The 20,439-nt window shown below is 36.3% G+C and overlaps 1 protein-coding gene across 1 annotated transcript in view; it reads left to right on the forward strand.

Annotated features, from left to right (window-relative positions):
* The window catches only part of Adsl (adenylosuccinate lyase), a 219,023-nt gene that overhangs the window by 80,926 nt on the left and 117,658 nt on the right, over positions 1-20,439 (forward strand). The window contains exon 6 of the mRNA XM_090397737.1: positions 16,485-16,531. Coding sequence (XP_090253863.1) covers positions 16,485-16,531 — 47 coding nt within the window. The remainder of the gene's footprint in view (positions 1-16,484; positions 16,532-20,439) is intronic.

Consider the following 20,439-nt stretch of genomic DNA (forward strand, 5'->3'; position numbering starts at 1 on the left):
ATTGGAGTTTTATTTGGAGAAAGCCACTGTTTTTTTGCATTTAATATTCTTATACAGCACCCATTTTTCGTCACCAGTTACGACTCGTTCCAAAAAGGGGTCATTTTGTTATCTGGTCAACAATGAATTGCAAATTGCCCGTCTCTATGCTTTATTGTTTTCTGACAGTTCATGCGGTACCCAACTTGTACAGTTGACCATGATGAATTAAGTTTCTCTGCTAATTCTTGTATGGTTTGTTTTGGATTTGATTCAACGAGAGTCTTAAGAGAATCGTCATCTAGAGTAAGAGGTCTTCCAGATTGAGGACAATCAGAGAGATCAAAATTTTTTTCTGCAAATCTCCTAAACCATCGCTGACATTTGTTAACCTTCAATACGTCTCCATAAGTTGAGCAAATGATTTTGGTAGCTCTGTAGCATTCTTTCCTTGGTGAAACAAAAACAGCATACAATGATGTAAATGGTGCTCTTCAATTTTAAAGTCTGCCATATTAAAAAAAATAATCTGAAATTAAAAAAAAAACAGATTTTTTAAATAGAAAAGTAATGCTAATATTTAAATAAAAATCAAATTTAATAATTTGTGTTATTTAAGAAAAAACAATTGGCTAAAAATTACCTATTAAAAATAATTGATTACTTTCTGGTCCCCCTTATATTTAGATAGATAAACTACTTACTCTGTAACGTTTATTATTTATTTATTCCTCATTAGATCTGTATTTTTCAACAGAATATGCCACTGCTTAAAGCCCAAATCTGCATAACTTGGAGAATTCCTGTAGGGAATGCAGATAACTAAGGCTTCTGCCATAATGTTTAATCTTCATCATCCTCTTTGGTGAGCTCCATTGCTAATTTTACTCTCGGATTTCACACTTTGCAACTGGCCATGCAGTTGCAAAGTATTGAAAACAGACCATTACATAGTAAGCCTGTCAAACCAAATCACACGGTCTGAACATCTCAAGAGTAACCACATTAGTTTCTCCAAACGTTACTGTGGCTTGTGTCCACTGGATAGGGATTGACGAGGATAAAAGATTGCAACAATTTATCTTGAATGTTATTCTTGAGCCACAATTTTGAGTAGAATGTTAGGGTAACCATCAGGACCAAAAGACACTAATATCCAATGCCTTCCTCTCATGATGGTAACTTGTCATTTTTCTGAAGTTTTTCTGGTTATGAAAGACTAGAGGAATCATGTAGACTGTTGTTAGATCTTGAATTGGGGACTCTTTCAACAAAAAGTCATTCATTCAAGATTTAACAAGAAACACAATTCTGAGCTAGAAATGTTTGCACTATTAGTTAAGTAAGAAAAATATAAAAGAAAACCTGTTACGATTACCCTAGAAAGAAGTAAAGTTGAGGAGAAAATTGTATGTCTAAATAGAATTATATTGTTAAAATTATTGATGTCTAAATTATACTGTGTAAGAATGTAAATCTAAGTGCAAACAAAGGTTCAAAGGTTACCAGCTAGCTGGCTACGATGACGTAATGGTGCAGCGGAAGCATTCGTGGAAGGCGAGCTGAACTCGCGTTCAGCGAAATGAGTGCTCTTCAAGGAGCAGAAGTGTGATGCAATCGCGTAGGGGCAAATAGGAGAGCACAGTGAGAGATCCTCCATTACGAAAAGAGGGCGCTAAAAAGAAGAATAAAAAGCGAGTTCACTTGGGTTTGAGCCCCAGGTTTTTCTGTTCCTGTTTTCTTGTGTGGACAAGCAGAATGCTGACCGATCGACGGCGCCGGAGGTAATCTCCTTCCAAGTTGCTAGTTGAAGGAGTTGGGCATGCTATACGTGAGCTGATGGCAGACACCACCTAGGGCCAGCGGTAAAAGTTTATCGATGCGAAACAGTGGAATAAGTTCCCCAAGAAGGACGGCCGAGATGACGATATCGATCCAGTAGATGAGCGTTTATATGGCAAAGTGCAAGGAATGGCGATTTGCGCCGATCAGCATAACCTCCACGTGGACGCGACGCGATAAAGCGGAAAGACATCTGACTACAAAGGACGGACGAAAAGAAGCGCGATATCCTCTCAGGACACTGTTAAAGTACAGTAAATTCCTTATTCTTGTAACGATTGGTATTGGGGCAAAGAGAGAAGAACGGATTTCTGATTGAGAAGAAAGAGAACTTTTAAGTGACTTTTGTGCTCAGTAACGTGTTAATCATATTCGACTAGTAGTCTGAATGCCTGAGAGTATGCAACACTTAGTTGAATGTGAATTGACCTTTGTTAGCAAGTTTTATTTAGAATTTTGAGTTACTGTTTTATGATGGGGGAAATTTAAGAAATTTAGAAGATTTAGGCCATGACTGCAATGTTGAAGTTTCTATAGGCACTTAATACTTTAATAAGATTAGGTAATACTTAAACTCTGGGAAGGTTTATTTGTACAAGAACTCTTCTGTACTAGGACTCTGGCTGGTGCAGCTAAAATAAATAAATTTTGTCAGAGTTCTGAATAGAGAAGCAGCCCCAGAGAGATAGGTTAGAGATTTCAGGCTTAGTTGGTACGACAAGGATTTAAGATAGAAAATTAACAAGAAAGTGATGCCACACAAAGACAAAGAAAAGGATATAACACTGTTGAAGGATGCCATCACCATTAAAACTGCCCTATCTTCTGGTGATGCTGTGATTATACCATCTGGATGTGAGATAGGAAGAAGCATAGAAGATAGAAATTACACTTATTAGCCTTGGCATGTAATCAGAAGGCTCAACTGCCACTTGAAAGAGGGATGTTTTTCGCTATTTTGCTCTTTCAAAGTCAGATTGATTTTTGTTCAGATGTTGCAAGCTGTAGTGTATGCTGAATGCAAAGCTAGTGTATTGGATTTGTGTTAATCATGCTGAGCACACTTTAGATAAAGCTTCTCATATAAACAATCTAGGAAGTAAGAGTAGTTATCTAAATTTAGAGAATGATAAAATCAGCAAGTAAATAAAACAAATTATGACAAGGAAATTTTCAGGTAGAGTAAATCAAAATGGGACTTTTAAGTTTGGCAATCTCTTACGTGAGATGTCAGATTTAATGAATTCAGAAGCACTATTATTATAATGGAGGTATCGTGTTGAGTGTTATTTGGTGTCAGTTAAGGATCTGTAAGGAGCACTTCTTATAGAACTTTAACTATCTGGTTTTGATGCATTCATTTTAGAAATTATGGACTTTAGAACCGTGTTATAAAAACTCCTTTAATTTCCTGATGTTTCAATCTTCATATTAAGATCATCATCTGGAGCATATACAAATATACAGGACAAGCTGAGTTACATTACATACAGTAAGCTAGAGAAACAATGATTAGATCACAGGTTATTCTACTGGCATGAACTCTAGTCAAAAAAAAAAAAAAAAAAAATTTCAATTATCTAAATAATTGAATTTTTTTTTTTTTTTTTGACTAGAGTTTCTAAAAATTGATATAGTTTCTAAAAACTATATCAAGCTAAATTCTATTAATGATAACATGAATAAACATTCTTTGTTATAAATAGTTTTCTTTCAATAACAATGAATAAGTGTTACTGAAACTTTGTGGCAGACTACAATAATGCAGTTTTATTGTAGTCTGGTTTGTCTTTGTTTTTTATTGAGGTCTTGTAGAGAATTTTGAAACTGCATTAATATATATTACAGAAACAACCATTGAGGATTTGAAAATCCTATATTTAGCATTACAATTGTTAATTTTGATTTAGGATTCTGGATTATCTATAGTCCTGTTTATAGTTACTCTTAGAGCAAAAGGTTCCGTGGGTCGAATATGTGCCTTCCATATGTCTGGGATTTTTAGACCATCATTATTGTTCAGATTGGGGTGGTTGATAATAATCTCACCAGCTTCTTTAAATTTGCATTCATACCATGTTTTGTGTGATGTAATCAACTAGTGCTTTTCCAGCAGTCAATTCTATGTAAGGTGTTCAGGGCATGATCCGAAAGGCCAACTTCACCATAATTATTATAGTTAATGTGTCTTTTATGTTCTTTTTGTCTGATAGGAATTATGCATCCTGTTTCCCCTATATGGTATGTATGTTACAGGTGCAGTAAGGCACAACCATGGGCACACCATTATCCCCCCCATTGCTAACTTTTATATGGAACATTTTGAGCAACATGCTTTAGATTCCTCTCCTTTAAAACCCAAAGTCTGGCTTAGATACATTGACAATGTTTTCACGATCTAGTCCCATGGCCGCCAGACACTAAACACATTCCTTAGCCATCTAAACAAACAACACAAACACATACAGTTCACAATTGAGAAACAGAACACACTTCCATTTCTAGATACACTTGTCACATGTCTTCCTTCTGGAAATCTTTCCTTCACTATTTACCAGAAACCAACACATATTGCCCAATATATACATATAAACTCATACCACCACCCAACACAAAAACTTGGTGGTGTCGTTAATGCTCTAAAAAAACAGGGCTCTGAACATCTGCACCAGTGAACATGCTGAAAGACGAATTTAAAGTTATCAGCAATATTTTTCTAAAAAAAAAACCAAAACACTATTAACAAAATTCTCTACAAGACCTCAATAAAAAACAAAGACAAACCAGACTACAATAAAACTATAACCATTCCTTAGATTAAAGGGACATCAGAGAAAATAAACAGAATACTACAAAAATACAACCTCAAAGCCACCTTTAAACCTCCTACAAAATTAAAAAGCTTACTCAACTCATCCAAAGACCCACTCCCTCCACTGGCCCATCCTGGAGTATACCATATTTATTGCCCTGTAACATACCATATATAGAGGAAACAGGACGCACAATTCCTATCAGACAAAAATAACATAAACAACACATTAAATATAATAATTATGGTGAAGCTGGCCTTTCTGATCATGTCCTTGGCCACCTTGCATAGAATTGACTGGAAAAGCACTAGTTATCTACATCACGCCAAAACATGGTATCAACATAAATTTATGGAAGCTTGTGAGATTATTATCAACCACCCCAATCTGAACAATAATGATGGTCTAAAAATTCCAAACATATGGAAGGCACATATTTGATCCACAGAACCTTCCTCTCTAAGAGTAACTATAAACATTACTATAGATAATCCAGAATCCTAAATCAAAAATAACAATTGTAATGCTAAAAATAGGACATCATTGTTACTGAAAGAAAACTATCTATAAGCAAGAATGTTTATTCATATAAGTTAAGGAGATAAAAATCCCTTATTGTTTTTCAGCCAGTAAGCGAAACTAAGATCGAACACTACGATCTGTAACGTTTCATGCCGACGAACTGTCAGTGTATCCAAGCGTAAGTGACCACTTGGTAGTGCCACACCATGGCAACTCGTTGCAAAGGTGAAGCAAGCTTCCTCACTGTTCTTGATATTTTCTCATAATGTAAAACACAGCTCTTAAGAGATGTAGTACTGTTTTACATTATGAGGAGAGGTCACTACCCAGGCCGGTTTCAACCTTTTTTGAGGTCTCATCAGTGAGTAGCTAGACCTAGTTAATATCAGAGTTTAAGTGAAGAAAACTTACATACTTTTGCTATACGATTGACCGAAAGGTGTGTCACTATGTTACATTATATTATAACATAGTATATAACTAAGATGAAAAGCCAAACGGCTATTTTTTCTGGCGAGGTTGATATAAGTTAAGGAGATAAAAATCCCTTATTGTTTTTCAGCCAGTAAGCGAAACTAAGATCGAACACTACGATCTGTAACGTTTCATGCCGACGAACTGTCAGCGTATCCAAGCGTAAGTGACCACTTGGTAGTGCCAAGTACTACATCTCTTAAGAGCTGTGTTTTACATTATGAGAAAATATCAAGAACAGTGAGGAAGCTTGCTTCACCTTTGCAACGAGTTGCCGTGGTGTGGCACTACCAAGTGGTCACTTACGCTTGGATACGCTGACAGTTCGTCAGCATGAAACGTTACAGATTGTAGTGTTCGATCTTAGTTTCGCTTACTGACTGAAAAACAATAAGGGATTTTTATCTCCTTAACTTATATCAACCTCGCCAGAAAAAAATAGCCGTTTGGCTTTTCATCTTAATGTTTATTCATGTTATCATAAATAGAATTTAGCTTGATGTAGTTTCTAAATAATTAATTTTTTTTTTTTTTTTTTTCACTGGAGGTCATGCCAGTAGAATAACTTATGATCTAATTATTGTTTCTGTAGCTTATTGTATGTAATGTAACTCAACTTGTCCTGTATAATTGTATATGCTCTAGATTATGATGATCTCAATATGAAGATCGAAACATGGATATTAAAAGAGTTTTTATAACACAATGTTGTAAAGTCCATAATTTTTAAAATGAATGCAGGTCACCGTGCAACACTAAAAGAAAGGTTTTGATGCATTGATGAAATTAAAGAGAAACAAAATGAAAGTTTGAAAACAAGGATGATTCGAATCTTAGGAACTGAATTTCAAACTGAAAAAATCTGATTAAGTCAAGGAGAAACAAAAGAACATGGAAAAAGAAAAAAAAAATTGAATCTAAGAATGAAAGAAGTGATGAAGGTGATAAAAGACGCAGATGAAGAAACAGTACCAGAAGAGAAGATCAAGAAGTGAATTAGACAGGAAACATTGAAGTTAGTTCAGGAGAAGAGAATGTTGAGGATAAGAAGAGATACATCAGAACAAATAGAGAAGCAATATTAAAGAAAGTGTAATGAGTGAAAAAAGCAGTCAGAATGGATAAGATGAAATGTTAAAAGCCCATTACAGTAATATAGAGCAGCATTATGGATAGCACAAAACTAGGGAGGTGTACAGAATGATTAGAACCATTAATAGAAGGTTGCAACCAAAACTGATCACAATTAAAGATAAAAAGCAAAGTATTGATGAATAAAGATAAAATTGTAGTGAGCTATATGAAGAAAAACTAGATTTAGATGGAGTTGGGAAACTGATTGAAGAATTGAAGCAGATATCACCACCAGGTAATGAGTATGACATGGATATTTTAAGAGGAGAGTAGAAAAAGCAGTTCTGGTAATGATAACATCACTGGAGAAATGATTAAATATGGTAGCAAAAGTATGGTCACAGAAATGCACCAGCTATGCAATATGGTATGGAAGGAAGAGAAAATGCCAGAGGAGTGGGTGAAATCAATATTCTTCTTCTTCTTTGAGTGCCATCTCCTATCGGAGGTCGGCGACCACCTTGGCAAATTTTGAGTGATTCTCAGCTATTCTGAGCAGTCTCTCAGAGTTCATACCAGTCCACTGTCTGATATCTGCCAGCCAAGATTTTCTTCATCTTCCTTGTCCTCTTCTTCCATTTATCTTCCCTTTTATAATCAATTGTGAAGTATCTTATATTTTTCATTACGAAGTAGGTGACCAAGATATGCAGTTTTCCTTCTTTTTATGGTATCTAAAAGTTCATGTGAATTCCCCATTTGTTCCAGTACTTCCTGATTGGACGTTTTTGCTGTCCATGGGATTTTTAACATTCGTCTGTATAACCACATCTCAAAGGCCTCAAGTCTTTTTATTGATGTTGTCTTCAAGGTCCAAGTTTCTGCACCATACAGCAGTACAGACCATACATAGCATTTAACCATGCGTACTCTAAGCTCTAAGTTTAAACTGTGGTTACACAGTGTTGATTTCATCAAGAGAAAACTTTTTCTTGCCATTTCAATTCTAACTTTTATTTCCATTTCTGGATTGCAATCTTCATTTAACCAGCATCCGAGATATTTAAACTTTGCCACTCTTTCTATTTGTTTCCTATTTAAAGAAAGTGCTAAATTAAGAATTGGTTTCTTACTTATGACCATGAATTTAGTTTTGGTGATATTTATTTTTAATCCCATTTTTTCACTCTCTACATTTATTAGTTCCAAAAGATTTTGAAGATCCTGAATATTGTCAGCCAGAAGAGCTGTATCATCGGCATATCGGATGTTACTGATGATTTCACCATTTACACTAATCCCTTCCTTTCTTCCTTCCAAGACTTTTTGAAATATGGCTTCTGAGTAGATGTTAAAAAGAAGAGGTGACAGCACACATCCCTGCCTTACTCCTCGTTTGATGTTAATGGAGTCTGTAATAATGTCATCAACTTGAACAGATGCGTTTTGGTTCCAATATAAGTTTTCAGTGATCCTGATGTCTTTACCATCTAATCCAATTCTTTTTAATAGTACAATCATTTTAACATGTTGGACTTTGTCAAATGCTTTCTCGAAGTCGATGAAGCAAATCAATATTAGTGACATTATACAAGAAAGGAAATAAGCTAGAATGTAAAAATTATAGAACAATTGCTTTGACAAGTTGCCTTGGTAAGGTGGTGATGATGATGATATTGATAGAATGATTGAGAATACAATTGGAAACATACCTTGCAGATGAGCAAGCAGGATTAGGAAAGATAGAAGTACAATTTAACAGATTTTGATAATGTGGTTAATAGCAGAGAAAGCCAGGAGAAAAAACAGAAACATATATAAGCAGCCCTCAGTTTACGCCTCACTTCCGTTCCTGAAAAAAACAGGAACCAAATCAGCGTAAAACAAACCCAATTTTAATGGCAGGTTCAAAGTTATGTTCCGTGCAGTCAAAAAATATGCACATGAAGTATGTGTAACATTACTATAATAAGCCAAAAGGCTATTTTACTGGCGACGTAAGTTAAGTTAAAGGGAGATGGTAAATCCCGTTTTATTTTATAGCCAGGTACGAAACTCGGATCGAAATCCATTGAATCCATAGAGTTTCATGCCGAAAAAACTATCGGCAAGCCCAAGTGTAAGTGATTACTTGGGTAGTACAACACCAGGGCAACTCCAAACAAAGATGGAGCAAGCTCCGTCACTAACCTTAAAATAAAATGGGATTTACCATCTCCCTTTAACTTAACTTATGTGTAACATTATTATATTTAAAGCTCTGATATATATTTGAATTTAAAATAAAATTATTAATAACGAAAACAAAAAATTATATACAAAAAACATGAAACTTCGAAAAGATATTACATATTTCTGTGTTGAAGTTCCTGGTTTCGGATCACCTGCATTTTTTTGAAAAAAGTATCCAGTGTTAACTGTCTAGTTTTTCTTTCTTTAAGAAGTTCAGCATAAGGTCGAATAGATGCAATTACACTCCTTTTTATGTTCGGACTCCGTTCCCAATCGTGGTCCATTTCGCAGAGTTCATCAGTCAATGTCTCTATGCTTGCAAGGATACGCTGTAAATTGGCCATTTTTATATCTTTCTGAGAACTTCTTCGTGTTCATTCTCCTCCTTTGGATGTTGACTTAATTGCTCAGCTAATTCTTTTAAGTCTTCATTGGAAAACGGTTTATCATGGCTCTCTAAGACTTCTGTCACGGCTTCAGCTGTAATATCGTCCAATCCCACCTCTCGCGCAAGCTTGGTAATGTCTTCAGTAACACTCTTCTCTTACTCTAATTCCTCGAAGTCGTGCATAAATGCTGGAAGAAGTTTTCGCCATGCTCCTTTTAAACACTTTGCTTGCTGACACTTTGTTCCAAGCTGCCTTGATGTTGTCAATGCCCTTCAAAATATCGAATGACTGCCAATAGTCTTTAATAGTTTTTCCTGAAGTGTCCAAGACTCTTACCATTTCCATAAATGTTATATGGAAGTAATAGGCTTTAATGATTGATATAATCCCCTGATCCATTGGTTGCAAAAGCGATGTTGTGTTTGGGAACGTAAACAATCTTGACATCCAATGGTGTTCTTACTTCAGCAAGGTTTTGAGGATATCCAAGGGGCATTATCCAAGAGTAACAATGCCTTGGCTGGCAAATCATTTTCTTTACAGATGCGAAGCATGGTAGGACAAAAATAATTTGTGGACCAATCTATAAAAACGTCTTGTGTAACCCAAGCTTTCTTGTTCCATTTCCAATAGACTGGCAGCATGGCTTTTAGACCCTTGAAGGTGCGTCGTGTCTGTGAATGGTACAGTAACATTGGTTTGAGCTTCAAAGTTCCGGAGACATTTGCACCCAACAAAAGCATCACCAACATTAAAAATGAGATCAGGAGGATAACTTCCTTGTTCTGCACAGTCTTGAAATTCTTTAGGAAAAGCAACCGCTACCGCAACATCTGAACTTGCCGCCTCACCACATAATTTGACACTATGGCACTTACTTCGAGACTTAAATCTCATGAACCAACCTTTGCTTCCTAAAAATGTTTCTTCGCCTCCATCTGTCATTTTAATATCCTCAGAAATTGTTTTTGCTTTCTCAGTTATAACAGCCGGTGCCAGAGGAATGTTTTTCTGATTCAAGTTATCTACCCATAATGATAAAAATTTTTCCATTTTTTCATGAAGTTTACCGCTGCTACAACTTACATGTTTTGCATTTAGTGTTGCTGTAAATTGTTGCACAGACTGTTTTATTCTATCTGCATTTTTCATAATTGTAGTAACAGTAGATGGAGGTAAGTTCATACATCTACAGATATTAGCATGTGTCTGCCCATCTTCCATTCTTTGAATCACCTCCATCTTCTTTTCAAGTGCGATTGATTGCCATGCCTTCTTAACACTAAGTTCTGCTAACTTTTCTGCACTTCTTTTATCAGACATGGTATGTAATTACATCATCAATTCAAATTCTTGCCATGTACCCCCAAGGGGTGTACAGGATATGATAGTACTACATGAAAAATTTACATCATTACTAACTTCCTATCTACAATTTTCCTCCAAATCAGTCTGTTACTTGTCAAGACTCCAACATTATCAGATCTTATATTTCTGTTATCTAAAGCACTTTGTACCGTATTGATTCATCCATATATCTTGGTCTTCCTCTGGGTCATTTTCCTGCCAACCTGGCAGAGAACACTTGTTTTGCTAATCTTTCCTCGCCCATTCTGTTTAAGTGACCATACCACCTGAGATTAGCTCTGCTAACACATTCCTGGATGCTGACTGTCAAGTTCTTTCCCAATATACTTGTTTTTAATATGATATTGCCATTGATTCCATCTGTTCATGCCTCTAATCTTTCTCCAGACTCATATCTGCAGTCTCTAATGTTTGGTTAAGTGCTTTACTTCTGACCAAGCTCTCAGATCCATAAGTTAAAACTAGTTTGAACACTGTCTTGTATATAACTAATTTAGTGTTCTGACTAATTTCTCTCTTATTCCATATGAATTTATTCAATTGACTTCTTACCATACCAGCTTTGCTGATTCTGCTGTCTAATTCTATATTTAATTTACCATCTTCACTAAAAATTGTTATTAAGTAGCTGAAATATTTTCCTTGTTCTATAGGTTCTCCATTCACAACGCAGTTGACATTTTCAACGATTCTGCCTATTTTCATTGTCTTTGTCTTTTTATTGCTGACCTTCATACCATATCTATTACAACAGTTATTCATTTTAGTCAGGGAATCTTGCAGACTTGTAGCAGATTTATTTAGAAGTATAACATCGTCTGCATAAAGCAAAAAGCTGACATTAACATCTCCAATTTTGATATCAGGATTAATACCGCTTTCCTTCGTAATATGATCCATGTAGATAATGAATAAAAGAGGGTATAATGTACATCCTTGTCTGACACCAGATTTAACATTAAAGAATCTTCCTGTACTTCCTTCAATCCTAACTGCTGATTTACAACTCAAATAAAGACCAAGTATTGCTTGATATAATGCCCCATTGACACCATATAACTGTAGCGTATTGAATAGCTTCTCTCGGCACCTTGTCATATGCCTTTTCCAGATCGACAAAACTTAAATACAGATCTTTGTTATATTCCCATGATTTCTCGACTATTTGTCGTAAAGTGAAGATCTGATTCTGACAACCTCTATTTGGCTGGAATCCAGCTTTTTCTTCACCTAGCTTTTCTTCCACAATTCTTCTTAACCATTTCTCAAATATTCTTGCATAAATCTTACCAGGGACACTCAGCAGGGAAATACCTCTGTAATTCTCACAATCAGTTTTATTTCCTTTTTTTATATATGGGTACTATGAGAGCTCTACTCCATTCATCGGGAATTCGTCCCTCTGTCCATGCCTTCTGAACTTTGCATTGCAGCCACTGTAAGACTTTTATACCACCATAGTTCAGTATTTCTGTTCAAATATCATCTACTCCTGCTACCTTTCCACATTTCAAGCCTTTGATTGGTTTTTCTACTTCAAGTATGAATATGTAGTCCTGCCTGTGTGCCTGTTGAGCATTTTTTACTACTGTGCTATCACTGCTTGTTTTATTTAGCAATTTTTCGAAGTAATTACTCTATACTTCAAGGATATCTTTTTCTCCTGTTTTCATGTCACCTTTATCAATTCTATTTCCTTTTACGGCACACTTTCCTTCTTTTCTGAGCTTCTTCAACAACCTCCAGAATATTGCCACCTTCATGATATTTATTTTCTATGTTCTTGCCAAAATCCTCCCATGACTTTTGTTTAGCTATTTTTACACACTGTTTAGCTTTCTTAAATTTGTCTCTGTATTCTCCAAGAGCACAAGCTGACTTATTTGCAAGGAACTTTTGATATACTTTCTTCTTTTCCGTCACTGCCTCTTTAACTTCCTGTGTCTACCATGGAGTTTTGATTTTTCTATCCTTGCAGACAACCTCGCCACATGCATCTCTGGCTGAATCAATCAGGATTTTCTTCAAGGTTTGGCTGAATCTCCAAGATTTGGTTCCTGTTCTCAAACACTTTCATTTTTTCTTCAATAATCTTTGTGTATTTTAGTCTTCAGTTCACATCTGAGAGCTGGTCAATTTTTATTCGCTTTAAAACTTTCTTATATGTTATTCTTTTCAATATGAAATTCAATTTTATCCTGCTCAAGACTGAATAGTGATCACTTCCAATTTCAAATCCTCTGTACACTCTGGTGTCCTGCACCAGGGAGAAAACATCACTATCAACAATAACATAGTGAATGAGACCTTTCTTATTCCTTGCCTCTTCTCTCTCCATGTGAATTTGTGCACATTTTTATGTTGGAACATGGTGTTAGTAATAACCAGTCCATGTCCTGAGCAGAAATCCAACAAATATTTGCCATTATTATTAGCTTTGCTCTTTTCTCCAAATTTTCCCAAAATATTTTTCTATGTCTCACAATTATTTCCTATTTAGATCCCCAACAAGAACCAACTTTTCCTTTTTCAATGTGTCAGTTGCTTTTTCTAAAGCATCAAAGATTCCTCCACTTCTACTTTAGTAGAACCTTCTGTGGGACCATAAGCACAAATAAATCTAATTGTCCAGTTCCCATTCTGATATTTGCCCACATCACTCTACCTGAGACTACCTGCCATTCAAGAAGATTAGCCTCATATTTTGTGCTGAATACTATGGCTACTCCTTCTTTTCCTTGATTGTCATTTCCTGAATATAACATTTTGTATTTATTGCTCAGGAAGATCTCACCAGTTTTGGTCTTTTTTGTTTTCGTCACCCCTATTATGTCGATCTGGTACTTATCTAATTCCTCAGGTAACTCCATTTCTTTGCAATTTATGCTTCTTATGGTGATAGTACCGATCTTCAACTCTGGTGATATTGAGTTGGGGTGTGTTTCAGGGTTTGTTCCAGCAGTAGCTGACTTTTCGCTGTTTGCCCTGGTTCCCTGTTGAAAACAATGGGGACCTTGTTTAACCGGGCAACGTCCCAGCTGGGATGAAAATTACGTATGTAATTACGTACTTTATCAATTTAAATACGTATGTGTTTAAATTAATCCCCAAATCCTCACCTATTATAACTGCTGCAATGGCAGCAGTTATAATAGGTGAGGATTTGGGGAAATGGTTTGGAACAATTATGTAGATTCAACAGTAAAACTAGGTTTGATACATATGCGTCGCAGTATCTCAGTAAACACTCAGACACTAGAGTGCCTGCTAGTGTCATTTCTCAGTCGGACCACACTACGGTAAGAAAGCATACACAGACATCTGCCGTTATTGTGAATCAGCGTAAATTGAACTGTCGTAAACTGAGGGCTGCCTGTACTTGCTTTGTTGATTTTCCAAAGGCATTTGACAGCATCGACCAGAAAGTGACATTAGTAGTGCTAAAATCCTATGGAATTGATAGAAAAAATTAAAAGATGTTAATAGGAATCCAATGGCAGCAGTTGTAATTGGTGAAGAATTGGGAAATGGTTTAGAACAAGCAGAGGTACTAGACAAGGGGGCTCAATATCACCAAGCATTTTCATTTCACATTTAGAATGAGCAATAGGATAAAATCAAGCAAGATGCAAAAGGAATATCAGTACACTGGATGAGAATGAACAGTCTGAGATTCATAGATGTTATTGTTGAAGAAGACAAAAGAGAACTACAAAAAACATTGAAACTATTAAATGAGGAAGAGAAGTGATTTGGACTTGTTATGAACTTGGAAAAAACAAAGACCATAGTATTTGGTGAGAAGAACTTGAAACAAAAGATACAAGTGGATGGAGTTGATATAGAAAGTGTAGAACAATTCCCATATTTGGGAAGTAAAATGACACATGACTTGGAGTGTAAAAAAAAAATAAAGATCAGGATTGTAATGGGAAGATCAAATCGGAAGGCTATGGATAACATCTGGAAAAGTTAAGTGATCAGCCTGCAAATGAAATTTGTACTAGAAATGAGTACTAGAAACATGCATCTTTAGTGTTATACTGTATGGATCTGAAACATGTGTAATAAATAAGGAACCAAGAAAAAAAATTTTGGCATTTGAAAGAACTTGTTACAGGAAGATTCTAAGAATGGTACAGAAAATCACAAATGAAGAGCTCTATCAGAAGATACAACTAAAGGAAAATTTAATGCAGAAGATTATTATAATGGAAGCTGCAATTATTTGGATGCATCTGCAGAATGAGCAAGGATTGGAAGTTAAAGACATTCATGTTGGTATTATGGATAGTGTAAACAGAAAAGGTAGACCATACAGAAAATGAATAGATGACATAAAGGACTGGTGTGGAATGGGATTACAGAAACTGTGACACTGTGCATTGGACAAGGAAAGGTGGAAGAGGTTAGTGAAGGAGGCATTGTACACCAACTGACAGTGCGCCTATGGTTCGTGATGATTACTATCTCTTTTAAAACCTCAGTCACTTGTCTTCCTTTTCACATCCTGCAATTTCATTTTGCAGAGTTCTCATCCTTTGAGGAATTGATACTGTTTTCTCAGAATCAAAATAACTCTGTATTTAGTTATAAGAAAAAAAATCATGATGATACAGAAAGTAAAAAAAACCTGTGATAGAGAAACAATTCCATGCCACTAGTAAATGCTATAACTACAGAACTGCAAAATTTAGCTGTGATGCAGCCAAAAGAAATCACAAAGTGCAGATATTCTCTGCGTTCTCAGCAGTCTTATTAATGCTTGGTGGAAAATAATTCCTTGTTATTGGGCATCCCACCAGGAACAAAAGAAAAACTAAGTACTGTATGCTCACAGATGCACGACTCTTCGACACTTCTGTGCATATCAGAAGAAGAAACCATTTCGATATTAGGGTAATCAGTGAGTTTCGTGGGATGAGTGTTTATTATTATACGTCAGAAAATTAGCTTTTCTTTTATTAAAATTCTAGTTCTTAAAAGTAGTAACTATTTTGCTTGTACAAAAGTTGGAAAATTTACATATAAAGCACTGATTTCGCGTGTTGGTGACAAATTCGTACATCCTTTATTTCTTTCTCCCCTTCAGCATGAATTGATTATTCTTGGCACATTGCCAAGCTCAGTTCTATGAAGTGTGGACGTACAATACTTGCTGTAATTCCTAGATAATACTGAGGCTAAATAATCAATGCAGAGTCTCATCGTTTTACAAATATCGCCATATTATTTTAATATTCTGGATCAGAGATAGCCGTGGATTTTTTTTTTTTTTTTCACATACTTATGAAGTATATTATATTGGATGAGCAATTAAGTTCTTGATTTAACTTTTACCCAAGCATTAGCAAACAAAATTTTGCATGAGAAGTCTTCACAATTTATATATTTGTATATAGAGATGGTTCATTTAACCTCAATTGCCTCAGTATTCCATAATGCAAAGCACACTTCATTTTGGACATGTATATTGCTATGCATTATGGAAAGGGTTCCTGGTAGTTTGTGGACTAAACTTTTAATTTCAGAAACAAGTACAAAAAAAAAAAATGTTATTTGCAGCATAATTTTTCATTTGGGTGAATTTCTACCTGCAGTAATAATCGTCTGCATATAGAAGGAAGTAAAGTTATTCTTTACGCACTTGAAATTATGAGTTATAAAGTCCCTAATCAATTATTAACACCTATGATAATGTTTATTACATGAAATTTTTTATGAAATAAGCATCATAAATTATAGTTGTTATTTACCCCAGATTTAACTATCCGTTGTACTTTACTCATAGGTTAAAAAGCTCGATGCATTAGTTACCAGAATGGCAGGCTTTGAAAGGTTTGTTCATGTTAAGATATATATGGATATTTAAATAATATGTAATTACTGCATTGAGTCATTTTTAAAATGCTTTCATGAGATATTATTTGTCTTTACCTTAATTGGGACTTAAGTGTTTAATTTTGGTATATTATTAGAGCTTTATTAACGTGGTTAGTGTACTAAAGTGTTTTATAACATAATCTATGTCGGAAGTCGCCGCTAGATGAATTCGTAATGAGTAGTGTTCGTGCAAGCTCCAGATAAGATAAGTATCATTTTCAGTTATCGATACAAATTACTTAATATTGTGTAGTTTTGTTTTATTTGCCTTGCGTATTTTAGTGCGTCTATTTTTGGTGTGTTATAACGTTTAATTTGACAAAACACGTTACGGATAAATATGGCACCTGTGCGTAGGAAAATGGCGGCCAGTAATGAAGGTTCGCCATCGTTATCAAAGAACGGTAGCATAAAAGAAATGAGTCAGTGTACTAGCTGTGAAATGTACGCTTTGCGGAGTGCGGTCGGAGTGTGGTTAGATGATGATAAAGGATTGAATGTGTGTAGAAAATGTAGGGAGAATGCGGAATTGAAGCGTATTTCGGATCGTGAGTGTGATATTTTTGTCAACCTTCAAAATGAAGGAAATAGGGATATGACAAGAAACGGCAAAGTTGTACATGAAAATTGTGAGAGTGTGAATGTAGAAAGTGTGAATGATAGTATAAATGGTTTCTCAGAGAACAAAAAAGATGAGATAGATACATTGAGTGAGATCGCGTTGTTGAATAGTGCGATAGAAAGAGCAAAACAGCAGCTAGAGTGCATGAACAAAAGTAGACTGAATGAACCAACCAATAATAAAAGGTATGACAGGAAAAATAGACGTATGAATGTGAACATGAACAAAATGAAGGATAGAGTGCTGTATGGAGACTCGTTAGTACGAGGTGTGTTAGTAGAGGATTTGACAAAATCGTACCAACCTGGTGCGACCATAAAGGACGTAACTGCGTCTATTAGAGAGCAAAAGGAAAGGGTGAAAGAAATGATTGTTGTGGCAGGTACGAATGATTTGAAAGGAGATAAAATGGAAATGATAGAAGACCTGAATGAATTGTTTGAGGTAGCAAAAGAAAAGAGTGAGAGAGTTAGAATGATTAGTCTTTTGCCACGGTATGACAGTGAAATGTTTAAAAGGAGGGCTATAATTGCAAATGACTTTATGCGTGGGTTATGTATGACGAGTGGTGTGGAATTTGTGGATGTGTGGAGTGAGTTTGATGGGCGAAAGGATCTATATAAGATGGATGGCTTGCATTTGAATGGTTACGGTGTAAGAAGACTTGAGAAAGTGTTGCTGAATGTAGTGGATGTGCAAATTCAGGGAAACTAGATTTGTTAGGGGGGGTGGGTAGAGATACAGTCCTTATGGAGGCAGTTGAATGTAAGAATGAATATAATATGCCAGAGCAAATAAGGACAACAAATCAGAGTGGGATAGTTAATATAAGGCATCAAGGTAGGGTTGGGGCTAATGGGGGTCTTAAATTCATGTACACTAATACTAGGAGTATTAGGAACAAGAAGGAAGAGTTTTTGGCCATGGTTGGCACTTCCAGACCACAGGTTATAGGTATTAGTGAAACATGGCTGACTGTAGATGATATAACTAGTGGGATTGAATGTGATGGGTATAGTGTGTTCAGGAATGACAGAGAGAATAAAATGGGGGGAGGAGTATTGTTGATGATAGCTGATGAGCTCCAGCCAAGGAGAATAGAAGTTGAATTGCAGGATAGAGAAAAGAGCACATTTGAGGCCATTTGGTGTGAGATTGTGGCTAGCAGAACTAAATATACAATTGGGTGCTGCTATAGACCAGGTGATGGAAAAGATGGTGGTGACAGTATGCACAAGCAAATAGAAGAAATTGGTGGAAGAAGGGTGATTATTATGGGAGATTTCAACTATGGTCGCATTGATTGGAGTGAGGAGAGGACACATGGGAGGTAGGAACTGGATTTTATGCAGTTATTAAGGGATAACTATCTGCGACAGCATGTAATGGAAAATACTAGGGGTCAGAGAGTGCTTGACCTAGTAATTACATCTGAGGATTTGGCTGTAACAAATATGACCACATTGCCACCAATCGGTGAGAGTGATCATAGGGTCTTAACTTGGGAGGTGGCTAAAGGTGTAGAATTTTCAATTAAGACAGGGTACATGTGGAATTATCGGGCGGGAAAGTATGACAAGCTTAGGAGTTTGATTGGTTCAGTGCCATGGCATGTACAACTGCAAGGACTAGAAGTTGATAGTGCATGGGAGGTAGTTAAGAAGTGCTTGCATGAAGCAATGGCTGACTGTATACCTAGAGTCCGAATAATAAATCAAGTAGGGGTTAAATGGATGAATAACACCATTAAGCTTGAGTTGCAAAAAAAGAAACAACTATGGAGGGAATTTAAGGAGAAGGGTGACCGGCAGGCACATGAACGGTATAAAGCGCAGGCCAGAAGGGTGACGAGTGTGGTAAGAAAAGCAAAAAAGGATTACGAAAGAACATTGGCCATGCAGGCTAAAGAGAATCCTAAACAGTTTTTTAGATATGTAGCAAGTAAAAGGAAAAATGTACATGGCAGATTGATTTTAAAGAATGCCGATGGTAGGGAGGTAACTGAATCAGTTGAGATAGTTGAGTTACTGAGTGAGCACTTTGCAAAAGTATATCATCAAGGTGGTGACATTGCAGAAACGAATAAACCAGTAGATTATACGGGAGTTGTGGTTAATGAAGTGGAGGTGAGTAGTCTATTGCATAACCTCAATGTCAATACATCTGTGGGATTGGATGGTATACCAGCTCGTGTTGTACGAGAAGCAGCTAAAGAATTGTCAGTACCCTTGACCATTTTGTTTAATTTGAGTCTCGGGTCTGGGTTAGTCCCGAGCGGGTGGAAAGAGGGGAAAATAGTTCCACTGCATAAAGGTGGTTCCAAGACTGCTGTTGTAAATTACCGACCGATTAGCATATCAGGAATCATTGTAAAGGTCTTAGAGAAAATAGTCAAAAGGAAAATACAAGATTGGATTGAAGAAAATGGGATACTGTATCGGGGACAGCATGGTTTTGTGAAGGGTAGGTCATGCCTCAGTAACTTGCTCACGTATTATAACACAGTGACGGCTGAACTGGATAAGGGTAATGGGTTTACGGTGATTCTACTGGACCTTGCCAAGGCCTTTGACAGGATTCCACATGGAATTCTAATCAGTAAATTGCAGCATATGGGAATGGACATAGGGTTGGTGAGATGGATAGGAGGGTGGTTGACGGAGAGATATCAGAGAGTGGTTTACTCGGGAGTAGAGTCCACAAGACGGCCTGTGACTAGTGGTGTGCCACAAGGATCTGTTCTTGGACCACTGCTGTTTAATTTGTTCATAAATGATATAGGAAATGATCTGAGAGGAACAGTTCATTTGTTTGCAGATGATGCGAAGTTGGGTAGGGCAATAGTGAATGCAGATGACGTCAAAATTTTGCAGGATGATTTGGATAGATTGGAGGTCTGGGCTAAGGAGAAGGGATGTCAGTTTAATGTGGCAAAATGTAAGGTTATGCATTTTGGGGTGAAAAGATTGGAGGCAGTTTACTGCATTGGTGGAACCCTGCTCCAGGAAATTGATGAGGCATGAGATTTAAGAGTGTTGGTGGATAGGGAATTGAAATTTAGGGGACACATTGCAAAAGTGACCAAAACAGCTCATCAAATCACTTGGTTGCTGAAGAATACGTTGACAAGCAGAGACAAGCAGGTTATTGTTCCTCTCTATCGAGCCTTGATAAGACCCCATCTAGACTACTGTGCTCAGATTTGGTCACCTAGGTTTCTTCTTGATGGGGAGGATGTGGA

The sequence above is a fragment of the Typopeltis vanoorti genome, chromosome 9 (assembly GCF_054136105.1).
Source record: "Typopeltis vanoorti isolate ZY-2024b chromosome 9, IOZ_Tvanoo_1.0, whole genome shotgun sequence".
Classification (NCBI taxonomy): Eukaryota; Metazoa; Arthropoda; class Arachnida; order Uropygi; family Thelyphonidae; genus Typopeltis; species Typopeltis vanoorti.